At 39.9% G+C, this 20,957-nt stretch overlaps 2 protein-coding genes across 3 annotated transcripts; both read left to right on the plus strand.

The window, feature by feature from the left end:
- Window positions 1-1,062: 1,062 nt before the first annotated feature.
- LOC102216221 (leukocyte elastase inhibitor-like) lies at window positions 1,063-10,027 on the plus strand. Of its 2 annotated transcripts, XM_005754213.1 has the most exons (10): window positions 1,063-1,190; window positions 1,690-1,871; window positions 5,493-5,591; window positions 6,327-6,467; window positions 6,639-6,756; window positions 6,942-7,084; window positions 7,772-7,849; window positions 8,646-8,735; window positions 8,821-9,001; window positions 9,150-10,027. In XM_005754213.1, the coding sequence occupies exons 2-10, from the start codon at window positions 1,695-1,697 to the stop codon at window positions 9,374-9,376; spliced, it is 1,254 nt and encodes a 417-aa protein (XP_005754270.1). In that variant the 5' UTR covers window positions 1,063-1,190; window positions 1,690-1,694; the 3' UTR covers window positions 9,377-10,027. The 2 variants fall into 2 exon arrangements, with proteins under 2 accessions (XP_005754270.1, XP_005754271.1); XM_005754214.1 differs by lacking the exon at window positions 5,493-5,591 and having other exon boundaries at window positions 1,065-1,190.
- Window positions 10,028-10,534: 507 nt separating this feature from the next.
- pigm (phosphatidylinositol glycan anchor biosynthesis, class M) lies at window positions 10,535-14,445 on the plus strand. The gene is made up of 8 exons (XM_005754215.1): window positions 10,535-10,943; window positions 11,767-11,940; window positions 12,072-12,198; window positions 12,282-12,531; window positions 12,789-12,892; window positions 13,113-13,267; window positions 13,364-13,465; window positions 14,260-14,445. Exons 1-8 carry the CDS (start codon window positions 10,773-10,775, stop codon window positions 14,425-14,427), a joined length of 1,251 nt encoding a protein of 416 aa, XP_005754272.1. The 5' UTR covers window positions 10,535-10,772; the 3' UTR covers window positions 14,428-14,445.
- Window positions 14,446-20,957: the final 6,512 nt, after the last annotated feature.

Below are 20,957 nucleotides of genomic sequence, written 5' to 3' on the forward strand. Positions count from 1 at the left end.
AGCTCTTTAAGACTGGATAAGATCTGCTTTATGAATAAAGTCTTGTTTATGTGAAGCAAGGAAAGAAAGCCAAAAAAAGAGAGAATAAGATATCTGATTGATTATTACTGAATATTTCATAAATGTTGTAAAGATTGTTTTAGTTTTTATTCTTTCACGTCCTACCTCAGTCTGAGAGAAAGTACAGAAAAACAGAATTCAAATAGTCAACATGCAAATTGGATGAAAGTACAAATATAGATTGTAATAGAATATAAAACAATGAAATTATAAAATTGTCTGCAACAAAAAATAAATCAAATTTATACATTAGAGAACTGAGAAATGTCTTGAGGCTATTGTAAGACTCTCCCACGCTGCACACAGATGTTTGAAGGATCTTTCAGGAATAGTGACACTATTTTCCAGACAACTGATTGTTCATTAGGTGGTATACCTGCTGATCCAGAATGAGTTACCATAGTGAAATACACAGGCAATAAATCAACCACCTAAACCCAGGGTTAACCTTGAAGTTGCCTGGAAAAGACAAAATCCAGCTTCTTGCACAGGCCTCTGCTAGAGGTGGACAGATCACTCCAAATGTCCATAGTATTAAGAAAAATGCTGGTATTGGATTGATAGTTTGCTTCTGTCCTCTAAGTTCAGTATGTTATCCACTGAGTTTTGTTTAATAAATAAATGAATAATAAATAAATAAATATTATTATTGAATGAAGGAATACTGGCCCCATATCTACTTGGTATTGGATCGACACTAAAATTTGCAGTATCGCACAGCGCAGCCTCTGAACTTTAGTCGTCAGTCCCTGCAAAACGTTTTCTCCTCGAGGTCGCATGCGCTGTACCTCACTGACTAAACCTCACTTTAAACTTGTACTTTAAAGTATTTTAACTGGAAAAAGGTTTCTCCCCCTTGCATTGAAGGAGTACAATACAATACAAAATTGTATTGTATTGTATTGTACCTAAAACTCCCAGCAGGCGTTACCCCTGCTCCTGTACAGTAAGTGACGAAGTGGTTTTACTCTGGAATTTTTCCATTCGGCTTCCGTACAGTGATGTTCGAGAACGCGGAAGTTCACGTGGGGCGTGCCGATTTGTAAATAAAAAGCGATGCTGCACGCAGAAGGCTTGCCATCACAGAAAGACTCCTGATCGCTTGAAGACCTCGACAAAAGTCCGCGTTGGTAAGTGACAGGCTGTGCACTGTGGGACGCATTGTTTTTATCTGGTGTGCAGATGGTTGGTGTTACTTGAATGCAGCGCAATAATTTTCAGATGACGTCAACCAGATATGTGGAAAAATCCAAGTTATATAGTCGCTCAGATTATGCAGTCCCTGTACTGAATTTAAATTCTGTGTAAAGAACTTTAATCATAGTAATGATCGATGATAGCAATATAAGATTTCTTCCCCCATGTGCACTCAAAAAAGGGATGTTTATATGTGACTGACAAATGTGGAAGTTGAACTGTTGCTTGGTGTATTTGCAGTCTGCAGGTAAATCTGCATACACACCACCAAAGATGCACGTCATTCTAATTCCCTAAACAATAATCACATCTTTTCTGTTGTTGTGTTTTTCGGAAGATTGGGAGGGTTAGGTAAAGTGAACCTTAATTCACTTAATTAATCCTACTTTAGTGCAATAATTAACACCTTTGCCCTCTCTTTTTTTATACCAGAAACAATGGCATCTGCAACCCCTCTGTCCAAGACAAACAGTGCCTTCTCTCTGACTTTGCTCAAAGAGCTGAGCAATAACGACAAGACGGGAAACATCTTTTTCTCCCCGTTCAGCATCTCTTCAGCCCTGGCTATGGTGATGCTGGGGGCCAGAGGCAACACAGCCACACAGATGTCAGAGGTACAGTCGTGCAGCTGCCTTTGTTAAAGATTGTATGCAGCTTGTTGAAGCTGGTTCAATTCTACCCTATGAAGCTTGTTAGCTTACATTTTGTGATGTGTTTCATTGCTTTTCTGCTTTACGCACTTGTGGATTTCCCTCCAAACACCATTAAAATCCATGGCTTCTGAAATGACCCCTTTCATTTACTTAAAGAGCTCTGAGAGGCCGTTTCAAGCAACGCTGAACATTAAAGCTCCATGACGATAGGGCGTCGAATTTGATCTTTAGAAAGCCGCAAAGCTACTGTGTGACTCACCAAGCTCTGACTTTCAGTGTCAGGAAAAATGACAAAGATCTGTACTGTTCAGCCTTTATGAGGGTCAGCCCTGTGCTGCGTTACTCGGGGAACAGGATCCATAAAATGGAAGTGTAAGAGCAATAAAGCTTCAGGTAATCCGTACGGGTTATCAGTTCCCTTTGTGCAGCGGGCATGCCCATTTGTCTGGCTGCCTGGATTTCATAAGCAGGCACTTGTCCAAGCTGAGGCACTAAATGGAAACTGGAAGAATATTTGACGCAGTCTATGAAGAAGTAATACACTACCCTAACTAAGACATATCAGGCACTGAAGCACATTTGTGGAAACATAAAATGCATTTGAACTTGCATTGTTTATAGAAATTAGAGCTATGCTTTTAGCACCTTATGGAGAAGAAGGCTCACGCTGTGGAGCATGCCCTGCATTTCAAAGGTCTTTAGACATGAGATTGACAATCAGTGTATTGTTAGAGTAAAAATTAAATAAGAGATACTGAGGGGTTTTAAAGAACTGCCCATCTGGTTAAATAAACAGCAGAGAGGCCTTATATTCAGCAGGAGTAGCTGGTATGGAAGTTAACATTCACTAAGAAGATTGTGACAAAAGGATTCCTGAAGTCAAGCCACACCCAGCTAAGTCAAGCTAGTGGGTGTGGGTGTGTGGGAGAGAGAGGGCCTCCACGTGTATCTGGTCATTTGAAATGATAATGCTCTGAAAGATAATGGATTTATTAGAGAGTACCTTGAACAAAAAGTTTGAAGAAATTCCTTGAAAACGATCACAGCAGTTGACATAGAAAAGCAAGATTAATGCAAGCTGTCTCTTTTCTTGTGTAGCTGTAGGTAAACAGCTACTTTTCACACAGATGTGGCTTCTGCAACTGAGCTGCACCAAGAGTCAAAGCAGGGAAGGAGCTAAAAGATAACTATGAAGGCTAATAAGAGTAGTAATTGAGATTTGATGCATAGTTAAACTTTCTGTGGGGTGTATTTAAAAAAAAAAAAAGGGGGAAAAAAAAGCCTGCGGCAGAAGTTCAAGTGGAAAGACAAAGTGCAATCACATTCTTCATTTTGTGAGTAAGTGTCAGTGACTGTACGATTGTTGGGCAATCGTTCGCTTGACAAATATTGCAGTCGATTGGAGTGAGTAAGAAACACACAGGAGCACTGACGTTTCCTGAATTTGCACACACTTGTCATTTATCTCCTCAACAAACAACATTAGTGCAATAATTCAGTCCTGTTTAGCAATGCACATACGTGGGCGTGATTACTCAATCAGGGTGTAGCTAGAGACCACCCACAATTCTGAATCTATGAAATAAAATATGTTTTTGCCTCACACATACTGGAATATACTGGATAGGCTCCAGTCACCCCACCCCTGCAACCCTGTATTGGAAGAGAATGGATGAATGGAAGCATTTAAATAAGTTTAAATTATGACTGAATACAGTGACAAGCCACAACATTAAAACCAAGCCAAAACACTTCCATATCATCGACAAACGAACTCCATAAGACCTCTGAACGTGTCCTGTAGTAGGTGGTAGTTTTCAAAGAAGCATCCACATAAATGTCAGGATCCGAGATCTCCCAGCAGAACTTAAAGAACCAGTTAAGAACCATCCACATGATGGTGAAACCTCGTGAAACTGCACAGGCCAGACTGTGAGACACTCGTGACTCTTTCACTCGTTCAGTGGTTATCTTTACTGGGCCTCTCTTGGTAGGTTATTGAACTTTCGTAATTCTGTAAGAACATCAGGACAGAACTGTTTCTTAAGCCAAGTCACACCCAGTGAAGTCATGCTGGTGGGTGTGGGTGTATATGGGAGGGAAAGAACCTCCACCTGTATCCAGTCATTTGTTGTGATAACACTCTGAAACATAATGGATTTATTAGAGATTACGTGGAAGAAAAACTTTGAAGAATTTCCTCGAAGATTATCATGACAGATTATCATGATTATGATGACAGATGATATATCGGACATTAATCTGTGTGTTTTATGCCGCCTGTTTTCTTCGTCCAACACTGTTGCCTGACATTTCTTTTCTCTTGATAGATGTGATTGTGTTGAGATGATCTTGCCATACATAAACCAGTGGCTTGTGGCTTATGTATGGATACAAGGTGTCCTGTTTCACAGTCTAACTGGGCGGTTCCCAGTTTACTCTGTCTGTTAAATCAGTATTTATTCAAATCATTTCAATAATAAATACATATTCGAGGAACTTTAACTTTAACTCACCTCAGACTGCTCTGGTCATTGGCTGACTAGTCTGTTATTTAACATAACAATACATATTCCTATAAACAAGTTTCATTTTTTATTTTTTTATTTTATTTTGTTAGTTTGCACAGCAGCTAACTACAATCAGCCTTTCCAGAGCAGAGACACTTCCCGAGCTACAAGCGCCCATGGTTAGGATTCATTGGTTCAAAACATGTGGCCAAATAACTTAAATTGGAGTTAATTATTGGTAAGAAACAAATCCATAACCAATTCTGTCATACATTTACGGAATGACGAGATGCCTGTTTAAATAATGATGTACCCCACAAAGTCATGCAGTAAATCCACTGCTGTCAAAAATGACTTATGTTAATAATCCAGATCTAACACAGTTGTTGTTTTTTGGCTTACATTATTTCTCTGCGAGTTGGTACAAGTAATTTTAAAAGAGCGACTTACTGTAAACGGTGTTTTCCCAACCACAGTTTTATACACTACTGTGCTAAGTGCAACCAGACACGGCTGTTGGGTGTGATTACTCTGAGTCAGCTTGGCTCAGCTGTACCATCACAGAAAGATGAGCCTGGCTCAGAGGGGCATCTGGGGACCTACTGTAAGGACAGTTGGCTGCCTGTTACCTTATTTGACTGTATATTTTGCTGGTTTAATTTTAAGTAAGAGTTTATAACACAAAATAAAATGTTGTAATTACTTAAAATGATAATACTTTGATTCTGGCTAAAATGTTTTGGTTCTCAAAAAATTCCTCTGTAGAGGAAATATTCTTTATGCTTAAAGCAAATGAATGCAGGGAAGTTATGGTCATACTGTTTATAATTGTTTCTATTGTTTATTTTGTTTTTTCAACTGAGGGGTTTGTCACAACTGTGTAAAAGTGTTTCATTGAACATTATCAGCGACTCATTAGAAGATTTCTTGTTCAGGTATCAGATTGAAGTCTACAACTCGGCCAACACATCAGTTTAAGGACAAGCTCATAAATTACTGTTTTGTTTTGTTTTTTAAAAATAGAAAAACAAACGTTGAACGTAACAGTGAGCACTTGGAATCGCACTTCTAGGTTCTCTGCTTCACCAAGGCAGAGAAGCCTAAGCACGCACCGGCGGGACAGATGCACATGCAACAGCAGGCCCAGTCTGCGCTGCCGAATCTGAGGAAGGTGGTAACAAAGCAGCAATACAGGAATTGCACACTAACAAAAGGGGAAATATTACTAACAGCTGATCTAACAGTGCCGTGTGGTGAGGGGATCAATGGAAACAAAGATGTTAGAGCTTCACAGAGCATTTCACATCTGTGTTTGTACTCTGTTTTTGCTTTGCTGATGTCCTTCATGCTGCTGTCTTGAACTGTCGGGTAAAAGCAGCAGTGATGTTTACTGAAGGTTTAATGTGTATGTGGCGAGTCCAACAGCTTCAAACCCCACAGCATTACATAATGCATATGAATATAGCCGTGTCCTTTTATGACCTCTTTCTGTGTGTTTTCTTTCTTTTTATCTCTTATTAGCAGATGCTGTAAATGTCACTTGAGCCTTCAAAGTTTGAACCTATGACAGCGCATCACTTTTTCCATTTCCTGTTTGTGTAATTCCAGAGAATCACTCTTGTATAAAGAGAGAAAACTCTGTTAACAAATTGAGCACCCAACATTACAGCCGTCTGTGACTTTAGCTGTGGATGTGCACCATGTAAAAACACACTCTACTTCGTTCTTATTAAGCAGTTGGACTTGAAGATGACCACATAAATGATAACACGGTGGTGGGATGGTGTGGGTCTTTATGTGCTGTAAATGCTCTGTGGAAAGGCTTCTCTAAGCTTGGGTCATGGCTTCTCTGAATCCAGTGCTTTTTTTGTTTTGTTTTTTGAACAGTTGTCTGCTTTGTTCACAGTGCCTGAAAACGAAGGATTGTCAGGATGATGTCCACAGCAGCTTTGCGCAGTTGCTGAGTGTGCTCAACAAGTCAGATGCTCCATATTCTCTCAGCGTTGCCAACAGACTGTATGGGGAGCAGTCCTACCAGTTTGTTGAGGTGTGTGTCTCTGTTCGTGTGGCTTGTTTTTTTTCCCTAAAGAATGAGAGAAATCTTTAAGCTGTGGAGGAAAGAATGAGGTAGTTGATTAGGCAGTAAAATCCCACAGAGCTAAAAGGTTATTTTGTTTGGGTGTTCAGAATTTATAAGTGTGTCATTAACTGATTTCAGGATTTCTTGGGAAAAACCAAGAAGCATTACAATGCTGAGCTGGAGGCCGTGGACTTCATCAAAAGCTTCGATGCTGCCAGGCTCAACATCAACAGCTGGGTGGAGAAGACAACACAAGGTGGGTAACACACTAAACATGTCCACTTTCCACTGATATGAAGTTAGAAGTTGTAATGAAAAAACTTTTATAGTATTAGTGTGTTGGTTAGTAGTCCTGCAGAACTGTTCTTCTGTGAGATGTTAGTAGAGTATTTATTACATACGTCTGTGTCGTTGCTTCACACGTGTCAACGTATCCTTCAGGTAAAATTAAGGATTTGCTGGCTCAGGGTGTTTTGGACCCCATGACCAGGCTGGTGTTGGTCAATGCCATCTACTTTAAGGGCCTCTGGAACAAGCAGTTTAAGCAGGATCAAACACAAGATGCTCAGTTTCGAGTCAACAAGGTAATACAGCAGCTGCATGAATACTGCTGATTTTATTTTTTATATATAATATATCCTGACAGTGTTTGTGGTAAGGGTCTTTTTTTTTTTCTTTTTTTAAGATCACATGGTGTTCAGTCACATTCTTAGCGGCACCTCTCGATCAGATATTTCTGTTAGCTGTGATGAAACACAGTAAAAAACACATTAGACTTTGCTCAGAGTGATAAAAAGTCATTATGCTTCGACCTGGCTGACAAAATCCTAGAACTGCATGAAGTGATGTTAAACCGTCTCATGACTTAAAGAGAGCAAATCTAACTCAAGAACAAGGCTTGTTATATCTCAGCCTTTCCAGCTGTTATTATTAACTTGCCAGCAAACAGTTGGAAATCTAGAAGAAGTGGGCTGGCAGTGGTTTGCTCTTCACCTGATGAGTGAAAGTCACACTCTCACTGCTGTTTGCATTTCTCGAGTAGCTCAACAAGCCTTAAAGAAACAACAACTATTTTTAACATTATTTATTTGCAAGCCAATGATTTAAAACTTCACTTTTTCTCCTCGAGCAGGTTCGCTTCTAACTGCGGTTGCTCTCATACACTTCTGTATACACTCAACACCAATTTCAGGTTGAACTAGTACACTCGTGACAAAGTAAGATTTCAGCTGGTGATGTTTCACATGTTATTTTTTTTTTTCATATTTCAGAATGACACTAAGCCAGTGAAGATGATGTACCAAAAGTCTAAGTTCCCTTTGACCTTCATCCATGAAGTCAACTGTCAGGTAATTTGCAGTAAATCAGTCAGTATGGCCGGCAACCCATCACCTGTTAACTTGGTAGCATTTAAAATAGTTTGGGGGGTGTGTGTGTGTGTGTGTGTGTGTGTGTGTGTGTGTGAGACACACACACAACCATAATGTTGTCTGGTTGGCAGCTCAGGCTGTTTCAAAACCTTGGTGGGTTCAGCTTCAGTGGTTAAGTCATGTGGACTAATGCTCTCTGCATCATCGTGGATGCTGGTTTGTGAACTGCACATACAAGATGGTTAATTGTTTTCCACTTCTCCTCAGTCCAAGGAAGGTAGAGAATAAAGTTGGATTTGCAGGAATGAACTGTATTTACTGCCAACGTTGGTTTGAAGTCTTCCAGAGCCTGTGAACTTGTTTTTCTTGCAAAATCATGTCAGTTTTGTAACAGTGCAATCTGACGAGCCAAAGATTGTCGCCAACATCAATTTGTTTGTTCGTTTTTACCCTTGACTCTTGTGCACAGGGATTTTAGTGCCTTTTGAAAAGTATTTAATGGTGTTGGTTTTTTTTTTTTTGGGTTTTTTTTGGTTTTGTTTCTTTTTTCTTTTTAACACCACACTGTTGTAAGCTTAATGGTCTACAAGTTATTTTAGTGCTATGTTGCCCCTGTCCCAGCTTTCTGGATTTGTTTTTGTATAAGTTATTGTATTACACGGCATTGCATGTTAACATTTTTGGAAGCAGGTTATAATAAACTAAGATGATTAAGTCTAACAGTTGCATAGCCACTATTATATATTCACGCTAATGTTTGAAACCTGTGCGACAGATCATCGAGCTGCCTTACAAAGGGAATGAGCTCAGCATGGTCGTCTTTCTGCCCCAAAATATCGAGGACGGCACAACGGGTCTGGAGATGGTATAACAAGCACACTTGGATAATGAAACCAATGAAATACATAAACAGTGGATGATTTTTTTTTTTTTTTTTTCCCCATCTCTAGCTGGAGAAGGAGCTGACCTTTGAGAAATTTGTGGAGTGGACTAATCCCAATATGATGGATGAAATTGAGGTCACGGTGGGCCTGCCTCGATTCAAGCTAGAGGAGAATTACGACATGAAGACTGTCCTGGTCAGCATGGGCATGGTGGATGCCTTTGACATGCAAAAGAGTGACTTCTCTGGTATGAAGTATTCTTGGAACATGCCGCACAATAAAACGGGAGCCCAAAACATGAACGGACTGCTGCTGTTCTCTTAAATCACCGTAATTTCCATCACCTCCATATTCTACATAAATCAAATATGTTATTTTGCTTTGTTTTGTGACAGGCATGTCTCCTGCCAATGACCTGGTGCTGTCCAAAGTCGTGCACAAGGCTTTCGTGGAGGTCAACGAGGAGGGAACGGAGGCTGCCGCTGCCACCGCTGCTATCATGATGCTGCGCTGCGCCAGGATTCCAGCCAGATTCATCGCCGACCACCCCTTCCTCTTCTTCATCAGGCACAACCCTTCCTCGAGCATCCTCTTCGCTGGCCGATACAGCTCCCCCATGTGAGCGCGTTTAGAGTGGTGTTTCTCAGCTGGAGGGAGGTTACAACATGACTGGTGTAAAATCGAATTTGGTGTTGTTGCTGAGAGCTCCTGCTCAAGAGTTTCATTATGCTAATCTCACCCTATGTTCCTGGCCTGTATATCAACACCACCAGGATGAGGAATTAAAAATGACGGTGTGTAATTTTTATAAAAAATTTCACCCCTTGTTTGTGTCTCTTCTCTGAATACTGTCGTCTTGCACTGTTTAACCTAATTTGATCTTTTGATTTATGTCGTAATGCACGTATGGCCCTGTTTGCTGCAGTCATATACCCTATTTTATCTATCTTGAAGACTAGATTGTTATCATATGCCTTACACCTTAAGAAAAAGTTTACAATGTGCCTCTATTAACCTGCTGTACACCAGCTGCACCTTTTTTGGTTAAAAAAATGTGCTATGCATTTTATCTGAAAACATGCAATATCATACTTAGCTTAGCCAAAGATAATAATTATAACAGTGTAATACATTTTATATGGAATTATAAAATCATATAATAATTGGAGAATTTATAAAAACGTACATAAATGCTTGAACTGGCATTGAGTCCAGGTCATTTTTATGTATCCCTTGACTTACATGTGGAATAAAGTGTGTGGTTTGCAACTGCTCCATGTTTAAAATGCCTTTTACTCACATTTTCCTTTACCTGGTTCAGCCAAGTGTTATAGGATGGGGTTTCTAATGCTGTTTAACCATTTAATGTAGAATTTTTGGTATTACACTTGTCACCGTCAGTCTCTCTAACATCATATTAGTCCTTTCAAATGTTTAGGGGGGGCTTTTTGCCATTGTTTTGTTCCAGTAGGAAAAAAGGAGACTTAAAGCAGTTTCGAATTGGCCACTGGATTACTTTCTACACTTCTGTTAAAGAATAATAAATAAAAAATATTGCCTTTGTAACCAACTGAAACCACAAAAGTTGTATCAGCCAAGCCTTGGGCAGTAACTTTCAATCCTCAAACAAGTTATTCATATTGTTTAAATGCAATATAATACTTATCTTAGCCAAAGAGAGTAATAATAATAACTGTTAAAAATAGCTTCATAATTTCCAATTTTAAATAGCAGTCCCACTCCAACACCGTAGGTGGTGCTATTGCATTAGCTGTGCTCACTGAAGCCCTTTGTAGAATTTATACGAAGAAGACAATTTTGCTAATGCCACTTCCGGATAACTTCCGTGTTGTCATATTTGAAATTGGGGCATTCAAATGGGATTAATACTCGCTAGTATTAATGTTTGATAAGTCCGTAAACTAAATAGAAAGGATATGGACGCGAAGTAACGTTAAACATAGAAAAATAGCCAACGTAGCTCTCAGTCCTACCTGCTAATCACTCCGTGGCTGGTGATGGAGAAGCTAATATCTAAACTCACTGAAAAGCATATCCTTTTCACGGCTTCCTTCGTTATAAGACTGGCTTTGGTCGCTTATGGAGACTATCAGGACAGGACAATGGCGGTGAAGTACACTGACATTGACTACCATGTGTTCACAGATGCTGCGAGGTTCATTACTGAGGTAACAACTGTCTCAAAACTGAATGTCCTGCTGATATAACGCTGACAAAGAAAAATAGTGAGAAGCACCAGTTGTATAAGGGTGGTAACATTACTTAATACTGAGCTAAATGGAGAATTTATAAACTAGGATTTACCTGGAATTGAAGCTGTTAGGTCACCAAACCAAAGCTTAGTATATTCAGTTCAATGCAGGTTTATTTTTATAACGTCAAATCGTAACAGGATTCCCCTCAATGTGGTATAAAGCGCAGTTATTCGGGAGAAAACAAACAACTCCCCAAAGCAAGCACTTGGAGACTGTGGGAAGAAAAAAATCCCGTTTGACAGGAAGAAGCCTCCGACAGAGCTAGGCTAGAGAGTAGCTCTATGGCACAAGATCGGTGGAAGGAGAAAAGAAAAATATTAAGACACACACATCAAGGAGAATGCCTGACTTTTAAGTGAAGTTCAGACAGTGTTGGACACCTGGATATTTAACACATGAAGTTAGTTGGAGTTGTATCAAATACAGCCAATTTATGGGGTTGTTGTTTAACTTTCCAGAGATGCAGAGAGTGAAACATAAAAATATATTATTTTTATGTTAGGATATTTTTTGTAGTGAGGTCCTTATTACATTTCTATGTTAACAAAATAAGCTATGTTTAAGATATGATATTTATTCTAGCACTTTAAGAATGGTGTATGAAACCATCAACAGAAGACAAAATTTCTGTCAGGCTTTTGGATGAAATGGCTGTTTTAGCTGGTTATCATATATAACCCCTTTATTTAACCTAATATCACATTCAGCATTTTCATATGGGGAATTCCTTTTACAGGGCGAGTCCCCATACAACAGGTCAACCTACCGTTACACTCCTCTGCTGGCCTGGCTTCTCACCCCAAACATCTATCTTAACATGGTTTTTGGAAAGATCCTCTTCATTGTATGCGATGTGCTGTCAGGACTGCTCATCTACAAAGTCCTCTGCCTGCGAGGTCTAAGAGCTGAGGTTTGTGACTGGCACTCTTTCATCATGTCTCTCTTTTTTTATTTAATTAGATGAGCTATTGGGGGGGGTATTTTTTTTCTTTTTTTTACAGATAAAAATACAAAAATACATTTTTGCTTGTTTATGTTCAGACTGCACGCTGTGTTTCTTCTTTGTGGCTTCTCAACCCGTTGCCCATGGGCGTGTCCAGCCGAGGGAATGCTGAGTCAATCCTGGCAGCTCTGGTGCTGGGGACTCTGCTCTGCATGGAACGCAGAGGTGTGGGTTAAATATATCAGTATTAATTTGATCATGTGTTTTCACAGCTTCTGTGTTTATTGGCTCTTTTTGTTTTCTTCCAGCTCAGCGTCTGACCTGGGCAGCGCTGCTGTATGGTTTATCGGTTCATATGAAGATCTACCCTGTTACGTATGCTCTGCCCATTGCCCTGACCCTTCGCACAGCTGAAATCAGGGTAGATGAAGCCAAAAAGGTCTCAAGATTCAAGAAGCTTGTCGGCTTTTTTGTTGGTTTCTTCAACCAAGATCTGCTCCTATTTGCAAGTGTGGCTGGCGGAGTCTTCTTTACACTCACAGGACTCTTCTATTACATGTGAGATGGACACCACTAACCGTTTTCACGATTTAGAAATGACTGTTCTATTACTACAACTAATGCTATTGGAATTAGCATTAATGGTTAATATTCAGATGCCATAAAAATTACTTTAAAGATGTTAAACTGTTGTTTAGGAATGACTTTCAACAATGCTAAGTACTGTTTTTGATTTGACTTAATGCTAGCCTCTTGTGACCCATTATTTGAACCAACACTCTTACTCACACGTGTGTCCTCTCGTACAAACGCAGGTATGGTTGGCAGTTTCTTTATGAGACCTATTTGTACCATCTGACCAGAAGGGACATCAGACACAACTTCTCTCCATACTTCTACATGCTCTACCTTACTGCAGGTATTTATCCATCCAACCATTCACGCCTGCATTGTGTAGCATGCGAAATGATGAAGTTTGAAGGCAATAAAATGCTTGTTAAATCTGATTTATAGGTGTGTTGAGTTATTTTCCTTTGTCTTTTGTGTTATACTGAGCAAACGTACAGCGGGAAATACAGCTTTATTTATTTATTTATTTATTTATTTTTTAAATGAGCACATTTCATTCGGCCTTGCAGAGAGTACGTGGAGCCAGTGGCTAGGCTTGGCAGCATTCCTGCCGCAGTTTGCCCTGCTGTTGGTAACATCATGGATGTATTACAAAGACCTGGCCTTCTGCTGTTTCCTGCACACAGCCATTTTTGTTACCTTCAACAAAGTGTGCACTTCTCAGGTACATACCTAACATAATTTCACTTTGTTCCTCCTGTCCTAGACATAACACACAGACTTTACAAATTTAACAATGTTTCTTGTAATCCTTTCACAGTACTTCCTCTGGTACCTGTGCTTACTTCCTCTGGTCATCCCTAACCTGAGTCTGACAGTAAAACAAGGGCTGGGACTACTGCTCCTCTGGTTTGCTGGACAGGTAATTAAGTTAAGCACATTTAAAATTACAGTTAAATATGAATTCAGATATGCATTTGTTAATGTAATCAGATTTCATACCATAGACTGAATCTATGGGCTCTCCATTCAAAATCCCAGACTAGTAGTTTAATATTCTAATTTTAGTGTTTTAAATTCTAATATTAGTGTGTTGTAGCCAGAAGTGACCATATTTGTACAAGAGGGAGGATTGTTACACTATTAGCTAACACCTTGGTTAGCAAGGTGCATTCATGGAGTGTACAGGTGCATTGCACAGACACAGATACCGTCTGACGAGTGCTTACACACTAGAAAAATACTACAGTTTTACTCACCACTTAGTGTCCCTTACCACTCACTACAATCAACTACACAGCAAGACAAAATTTTGGTTAGCTACAGCTTGACAACTAGCCACGGAAATAAAATTTTTAAGCCTCAGAACGGCTTGATAGGATGAGCCTTGTACAAATTCACCCACCTGTAGTTTTCACAAAGGGTAAAACTGTCTACAAGGATTTTTTTTGTGCCAGAATGAAAGCAGAAAACTGTGTTTCTGCGTTTTAATATGTAGCTCTAAGAGGATTGACTAATGTTTAGAGCTAGCCTCAAGTGGTCACTATTTTGTAGCACCTCCTAGTTGGCAGTGTTTTCAGAGCCCTGAAGTTTGTTTTCTTGATTGTGATCTTGATCATGCTGAGTTGAAAGTTATACGAGTGATAGGATACATAGAACTGAAGTCATCTGGCAATGTTTTTAAAATAAACTGTCATATTTTTCTCCCCTAAACAGGCCATCTGGTTGGGCCCAGCCTACTTCCTGGAGTTTGAAGGCTACAACACCTTCTTATGGATCTGGCTAGCCGGATTGCTCTTCCAGGTCGTCAACTGCTTTATTCTGATCCAGATTGTAACTCATTACAAACCAACAAAAACTCCACTGAGACTGAAAGCTGAATAAAACCCAAATGTATTCAAAGTGGAAGAAATTTTGTCTTTGAAACTTCAAAGGATGCTCTTTCAGATCATGCACTGTGGATCCATGTAGACCAAAGTTTAATCTCCCCAGACTTTAATTACTTTCTCTAATAATTTAAATCACTTTAGCAAAGAACACTACGTTTTCTGAGCGACAAAGGCTTAGGTGGATTTTCAGTTTTTCTGAGTTAAACCTTTGGATTATATGCTCGCCACTGCCGGTCAAAACACTTAAATCCACAGTGTATGACACGTAGCAGAAACTGACTGTTGCCCAGGTTTTTTTGGATGGTAACTTTGAAGTCTGCTCCACCTGTGGCCAAGTCATTTGTCAAAAGTTTGCTGACGGGGCAAAACACCTGCTGCAGATCAGAGATCACAAACAGTCTTAATAAACAGCTCTGGGTCAAAGTATTTAACACACCCCTCGGGGATTTTTTTATTTTTTCTGGGGTGGCATTTTGACCTCGTGGTGACGGAAAGCATTTTCTAACTCCAGAGGGAGAAATAATCCAATTGTATGCTGCTAGGAATCGAGAAGCCTTCAGTCTGAGTGTCTCACTTTCATGTTGACATTATTGTTGGTACTTTCAGCACTTGAACTATGGATTAGATTGCACCGAGGAGAATTACCGTTACAAAATCCAGCAAAATCTGTCCTAAATTGTGTCGTGTTTTTTGTCATGACCGGTGTAAATTGAGGCTGACCTGCACATTAATCTGACAGGTAGGAGATAGTTTCTTGGTTTGAGGGAGAATATGTTTAATAGTTCTACTGTTAGAAACGGTAAACAAATGCACTGTTGTCTTTATGTCTATTTTTTTACAGTTTCACAAATGAATAAAATCAAATAAGTAATTTCCTGAGAATGCTGTTGTGTAATTTCAAATCCTTGGTTACGTCTCGGACCTAATGATTTCATCTGTGTTTACTATTAACACTGTAAGAAAACAGACAAGCACAGTATTTACAGTCTAGGCCACTAATGCATAATCTTCTGTCAAGGCAGCTGTTTGACTTGCAGCTTCTTTGGCTGCAGTTTGCAGCTGTGACCAGTAGGCAGGAGCATTTGCAAGCAGAAGGGACAGCTTGAGCAAACATCCTCATGTAACCCTCGCAGATTAATCAGTCAACTGGAGCATGAACACAACCTAAAACAAACAGAGCTGGCAGTGGCTCCATAATCTCACTGTACTCTCCCTCTAATCTCACATGGAAATTATTAGAGCATTCACTTTAGCCCTGTTGGTTCTGAGCGTGTCTGTTGATCCTGGGACTGATAGTGGAAGTGCATAATAATTATAATATACTGGATTCGCATTATGAATGCTTGAGATACACAGCAGGTTGGGTCAAATCGGTGGCTTTCCTTAGACATTTGCACATTGCTTTGCTTTTCTGTACGAGTATAAGGTCTTGGTTGTGTGTTGCATATGTGCATGCATGTGAGTCATGGTCAGCTGCAGCCTGCATATCTAGTTTATGAATCACCAGGATGCACCCAGTAACCTTTCAACTGGCTAGTTGCCCCCCAGGCACATGCATAAACCATCTTATTTTAAAACTGACGGCCACATTCAGGGGTTTATTTGCAAATTCTTAGGATTACAAATTAATACGAATATGTTTTTCCCCTATATTACAATTTCAGTTTTTTGTGGCAGCCAATCCAAATTAGAGCTACTTGTCCCCTTAAGAGTTTCATCATACCATCATAGTTGGTGAACTATGGAGGCAAACTAAAACCAGTTCAGATGAACCTGATGTGTCTGGTGAGTGAAGGGTAACAGCACTCTGTAGGCACAACAGTCTAAAAAAGGTGGAAAGCACTGTTCTGTTGCTGGTGCGCTGATGTGGACAAATAAAGAAAACAAGCGTTCACTGTATATTTGTTAATTGTGCTCAGGAAGCAAGAAGTGGGAAGGTCGAGGGGGTTGCGTGACTATGTCCCATATGCTAATGTGTATATGTGTGTTTAATGAAGTGTATGCATGTGTATGCAGATGCCTGTTTGTGCCAGACCCTGAAGAATTCTCCTCATTGTCACTGGGGGGGATGTATGCATGTATTTGTTCATCTGCCTTTATCTCTGTGTGTTTTTTAAACGTGTATGAGAAAGATGGAGCAAGAGAGGGAGCGACCAGTTAGGCCAAATGGTGTGTGGAGCAGAGAACAGCAGGGTATGAACGGTCACGCAACCTTGTATGGTATAGGATTATAGGTTTTGATCTGCACGCACACACACACACCCACCGTGGCTCACGGATCAGCTGTCAGCAAGCGTCAAACACGTTGGTTACACTACAGTTGCCTTAAAGCACTACTCCTTTTTTTTTTTTTTGCCCTTTTCCCAAATTGACTTCTGTTTTTTCTTCTCTCAAATTTATCTCACTTCCCTCTCTTTTTTTTCCTTTTTCTCGTCCTCATCCTTTCCCCTTCCTGTACCGAACGAGCATTGTACAGATGGCGTGATCGAAGGTTGCGTGCATGCGAGTGAATATTAAACATTTAAAGTCAGCCTCAGCCGCTCCTCCTCCCTGTCATTGTCACAGCATCTGATATGAAGCTACAGTGAGACAAATGGCTCACTGAAATCTTGTAGCAGTATCAAACACTGCGTCACGAGTTACTTGTTACTCGTCATGAGGAGGACTTTGTGTCTGAATGTGATTCCTGTTATGCAGTTTGATCCCTGCGAGACGAGAGCAGAATGCTTTATCGTTCAGAGTATTTCTAACTATTTAATTAAGGCTGTTTCCATTATTCTGTTTACAATTTAGTGTCAACAGTCTGAGTGCAAGTGGATATCTTAACATGCAGTGCGTGCATGATCTGCAAAGATTACCTGGAGTTTTGTGGTAATAGTATTGTGAGTAAAAGCCTCCTCAGTACTTTTGACGTAATATGCTTAAGCAGGCTTTGCGTACAGTAAAAGTGGAGAGCAAAAGGGAGCATGCATTTACAGGAAAGCAATCTTGAGAAAGACACTTGAGACTTTTTCAACATTATTATGCAGCACAGTCAGCTCACTGCAAGATTGTCCTGGGTTTGAATCCAGTCTGGGGCCTCTCTGTGTGTAGTTTGCATGTTCTCCATGTGGGTTCTTTCCAGGTACTCCAGTGTCCTCCCACAATTCGAAAGCATGCAGGATTAACTGGTGATTCTAAATTGCCCATAGGCGTGAGTGGTTGTCTGTATCTATGTGTTAGCCTTGCGACAGGCTGGTGACCAGTTCAGATTGTGTACCCTGCCTCTTGACCTGTGGTAGCTGGGATAGGCTCCAGCCCTTCTCTGACCCTCAGTTGGATTAATGGAAGAGAATGGATTGGAGGATAATTATGGTCTTGAAGAGCATAAATGCTCATCTGTCACAGGTGACCCCCGACTGTCATCCATCAACTGTGAACACCAAAAACCTTCAGTGACGGAATAAAGGACTGAATGAAGAAAACATCAAACCAGTTGCTTGAAATGCTGTGAGAGCACAGGCATCTTGGAGGAGTATGATCATCAGTGCCATTTGGGAAGGTTCTTAGAAAAAGAAGAAGAAGAAGATTAAAAATTAAAGGACAACAGATTGAACAGGAAGTCCCAAAACATTAGCCCGTGTCACCAACAAGGCTTTTTGGGGCCAAAGCTATTGACCTATTGGCACTCTGCATACACACTACTTATGAATCACAATGGGTTGTGAATAGCGTTTACACTTTCTCCTACACTGTAGTTCCTATAGTTCCGCTAAGTAAAAACATAAAAATCGCATTCATTTTCTCACAGCCAAAACAACCTAGCACAGGTGGCCCTGCACTTTTGTATGAAAAACATGTTGCAAATGCAGTTTCCTAGAAACATAAACACATTGTGTGTGAAGCACCAATGGGAAGTAGGATCTTAATTTGCCTTTTGTAAGTCAAGAGGAAGAAAGGCATTCTGTACAACTGTGCGTGTAAAACACATCAGTACTGACACACACATGGTAATTGCTCAATAGGACAGTATCAAAATACAATTCTTTAGAAGAATTTATGGGAAGTGTAGTTTATAATGTAGAAATACTAGTTCTGGAGACTGCTAATTATACACTTTCACAGTTATGTAAAAATGTCTAGTTATTTCCCAAATACAGTAAAACATACAACACTGGACACTTTATAAGATGCATCTTACTAGCACTGAGTGGGAGACTATTTTGCCTCCAGGACTGCCTTCATGGCACAGATTCAACAAGCTGCTGGAAACATTCTTCAAATATTTGTCGGCTGCAAATCTATGATGTGAATCTCCTGTTCCACCACATCCCAAAGGTGCTTTTATTGGATTAAAATCTCTTGACCGTAGAGGCAATTTGGATACAGTGAACTCACTGACATGCTCAAGAAACCAGTTCGATATGATCTGAGCTTTGAGTCAATGGGCATTGTCCTGCTGGGAGCAGCCATCATTAGATTGGTATACTGGTCAGCCACAGCGCTCAGGTAGGATGTGGTGTGTATCACCAGCAGCCTTAACTCTTGATACAAGGCAGCATGGATCCATCACATCGGGAGTTTCTGAAATACTCAGACCAGCCCCAACAACAACCAACAACCAGGCAGAGCATCTTCAAAGTCACTAAAATCATCTTTGTTCCATATTCTGATGCTCAGGTTGAACTTCAGCAGGTCATCTCAGTTCATTTTATCATATTGTTGTGAGGCTACAGACATTTTCTGTGATTTTCTATAGATTTTAAATTATGTCTGAAATGACCATTTTACGGTCACTTTTTTCCTGTTTTTTTATCTTTATTATCTCCAAAAACCTAATAATGAAACAAAACAAACTGAATAACCATTATTCAGTGTTCTGGATCTGTGGTATAGCTGAATGCTGGCCTCTAGACTTTATTTTTGTAAATACATAGTGGATAATGGTGGAAATCATAATAGGATTTCTTGTGCTTTACAGACAAACATAGGATGTGACTATGTGGCGCTTACTTGATGTACTAGCATGCACACAAACATGCACAAATGTATGCACACACTCAAAATCATCCTACTGGCTGATCCTCGTGTATCCTGTAATTCCCTATAAGCTATACTCTCCCCACAGTAAAACAAACACAAGCTTCTGGGGGGGATTAGAGGGAGGAATTACGATACTGTAGTTGGCAGTGGGAGAAACTAGTTCTTTCTTACCAGTATGTGTATTTGTTGCACAAAATCTCAATTCTGTTTCTGTTTGACGTTTGCTTGATCTGGAAAAGTTTTTTCCCCCTCATCCTAAAAACTATTGGGCAGCAACCAGCTTGTAAACAATAACAAGAGTATCCAAGAAAAACATTTATCCACTGGCCAAGTGCACATACTAATATAATTTTAAAAAGTCTTGATAATTCATAATTAATATTAGTTAACGGACAACCTCTAAAATACTATCACTGATGCTTCAGATTGTGGAGTGATCAGCCATCATAGTGGTTTACATCCATCTTTTATATACAGTCTACACTAACATTTACTTTTAAGTATGAAGCGCGTATCATGAAAGTTCCCACGGTGTCCCAGGACCCAAAGGTTCGACTTTGGCCAGTTTACCAAATAGCCTAATTGTTTCCGGAGTATCAGTTTCTGTAATTTCTGATATTACTTTCATTTTTAGTTCCAGTGCTGCAAATGTTTGTCTGGTGGATTTCCTCCATTCTTGATGCTAAATTGTTGTGTCCCATTATCTGCAACCACTTGAATTCTGACTTTGGCCTTCAAGCCACTTATTATTTACTCTTTAAATCTGACTGATTTTTGGACAAGCAAAAGATCCAAATACCACATACTGCACTTCTACAGTCACGTTCAAAGGAAGCGACGCTGAATGAATACCTATGATAATTTTAGTAGATGAGCATAAATGTTCAGGGAGTACTTTAAACCATATGTGCCAAGTAAATACAATTAACTGCCTGGATGGACTGGAGTCCAGCTCTTCTGGGAATCCCACAGGGTCGGGATCTAACCACAGCTTTTAGGTTACATCTCTTTCCCCTCATGTCCACTGCCTCTTTTTCTGCCCTCCACCTTTTGGTGACCGCCAACATTCCCCTGGCTCTAGCCCTCATCCCAGGCAGTGGTGAGAAATGGGGAAGTTTCCCAGATCGTGTGAAGCAAGTTGTCGCGCCAACTTTGCAGCACATTAATCATACAGGGCATGTGGTTAGAGATACTCTGTATCCTGTTCTGCTGAATATTTATTATTAATTGAGAGACAAATCTGAAAGATGAAACCATATTTGGTGTGCGTGAAAAATTCAAAAGCTGCTAAAAAGACAAGGATGTTAACTGAACAGCAGAATTTGTGTTTTGATGATCCTAGAAAGAGCTGGAAATCATGAAGTCTGGTAAAATGACCTCTCACTGTACATGATGTCACATTAGCTCTGTGATGATGTTTGTCTGATGAGTGTAGCTACGACATTTAATGTTATTCTTGCAGTAACTAAAAAAAATGACCACCTGGAACAAATTTTTCATATA

Source organism: Pundamilia nyererei, unplaced genomic scaffold (assembly GCF_000239375.1).
Source record: "Pundamilia nyererei isolate P.nyererei 1_Seehausen unplaced genomic scaffold, PunNye1.0 scaffold00524, whole genome shotgun sequence".
Taxonomy (NCBI): domain Eukaryota; kingdom Metazoa; phylum Chordata; class Actinopteri; order Cichliformes; family Cichlidae; genus Pundamilia; species Pundamilia nyererei.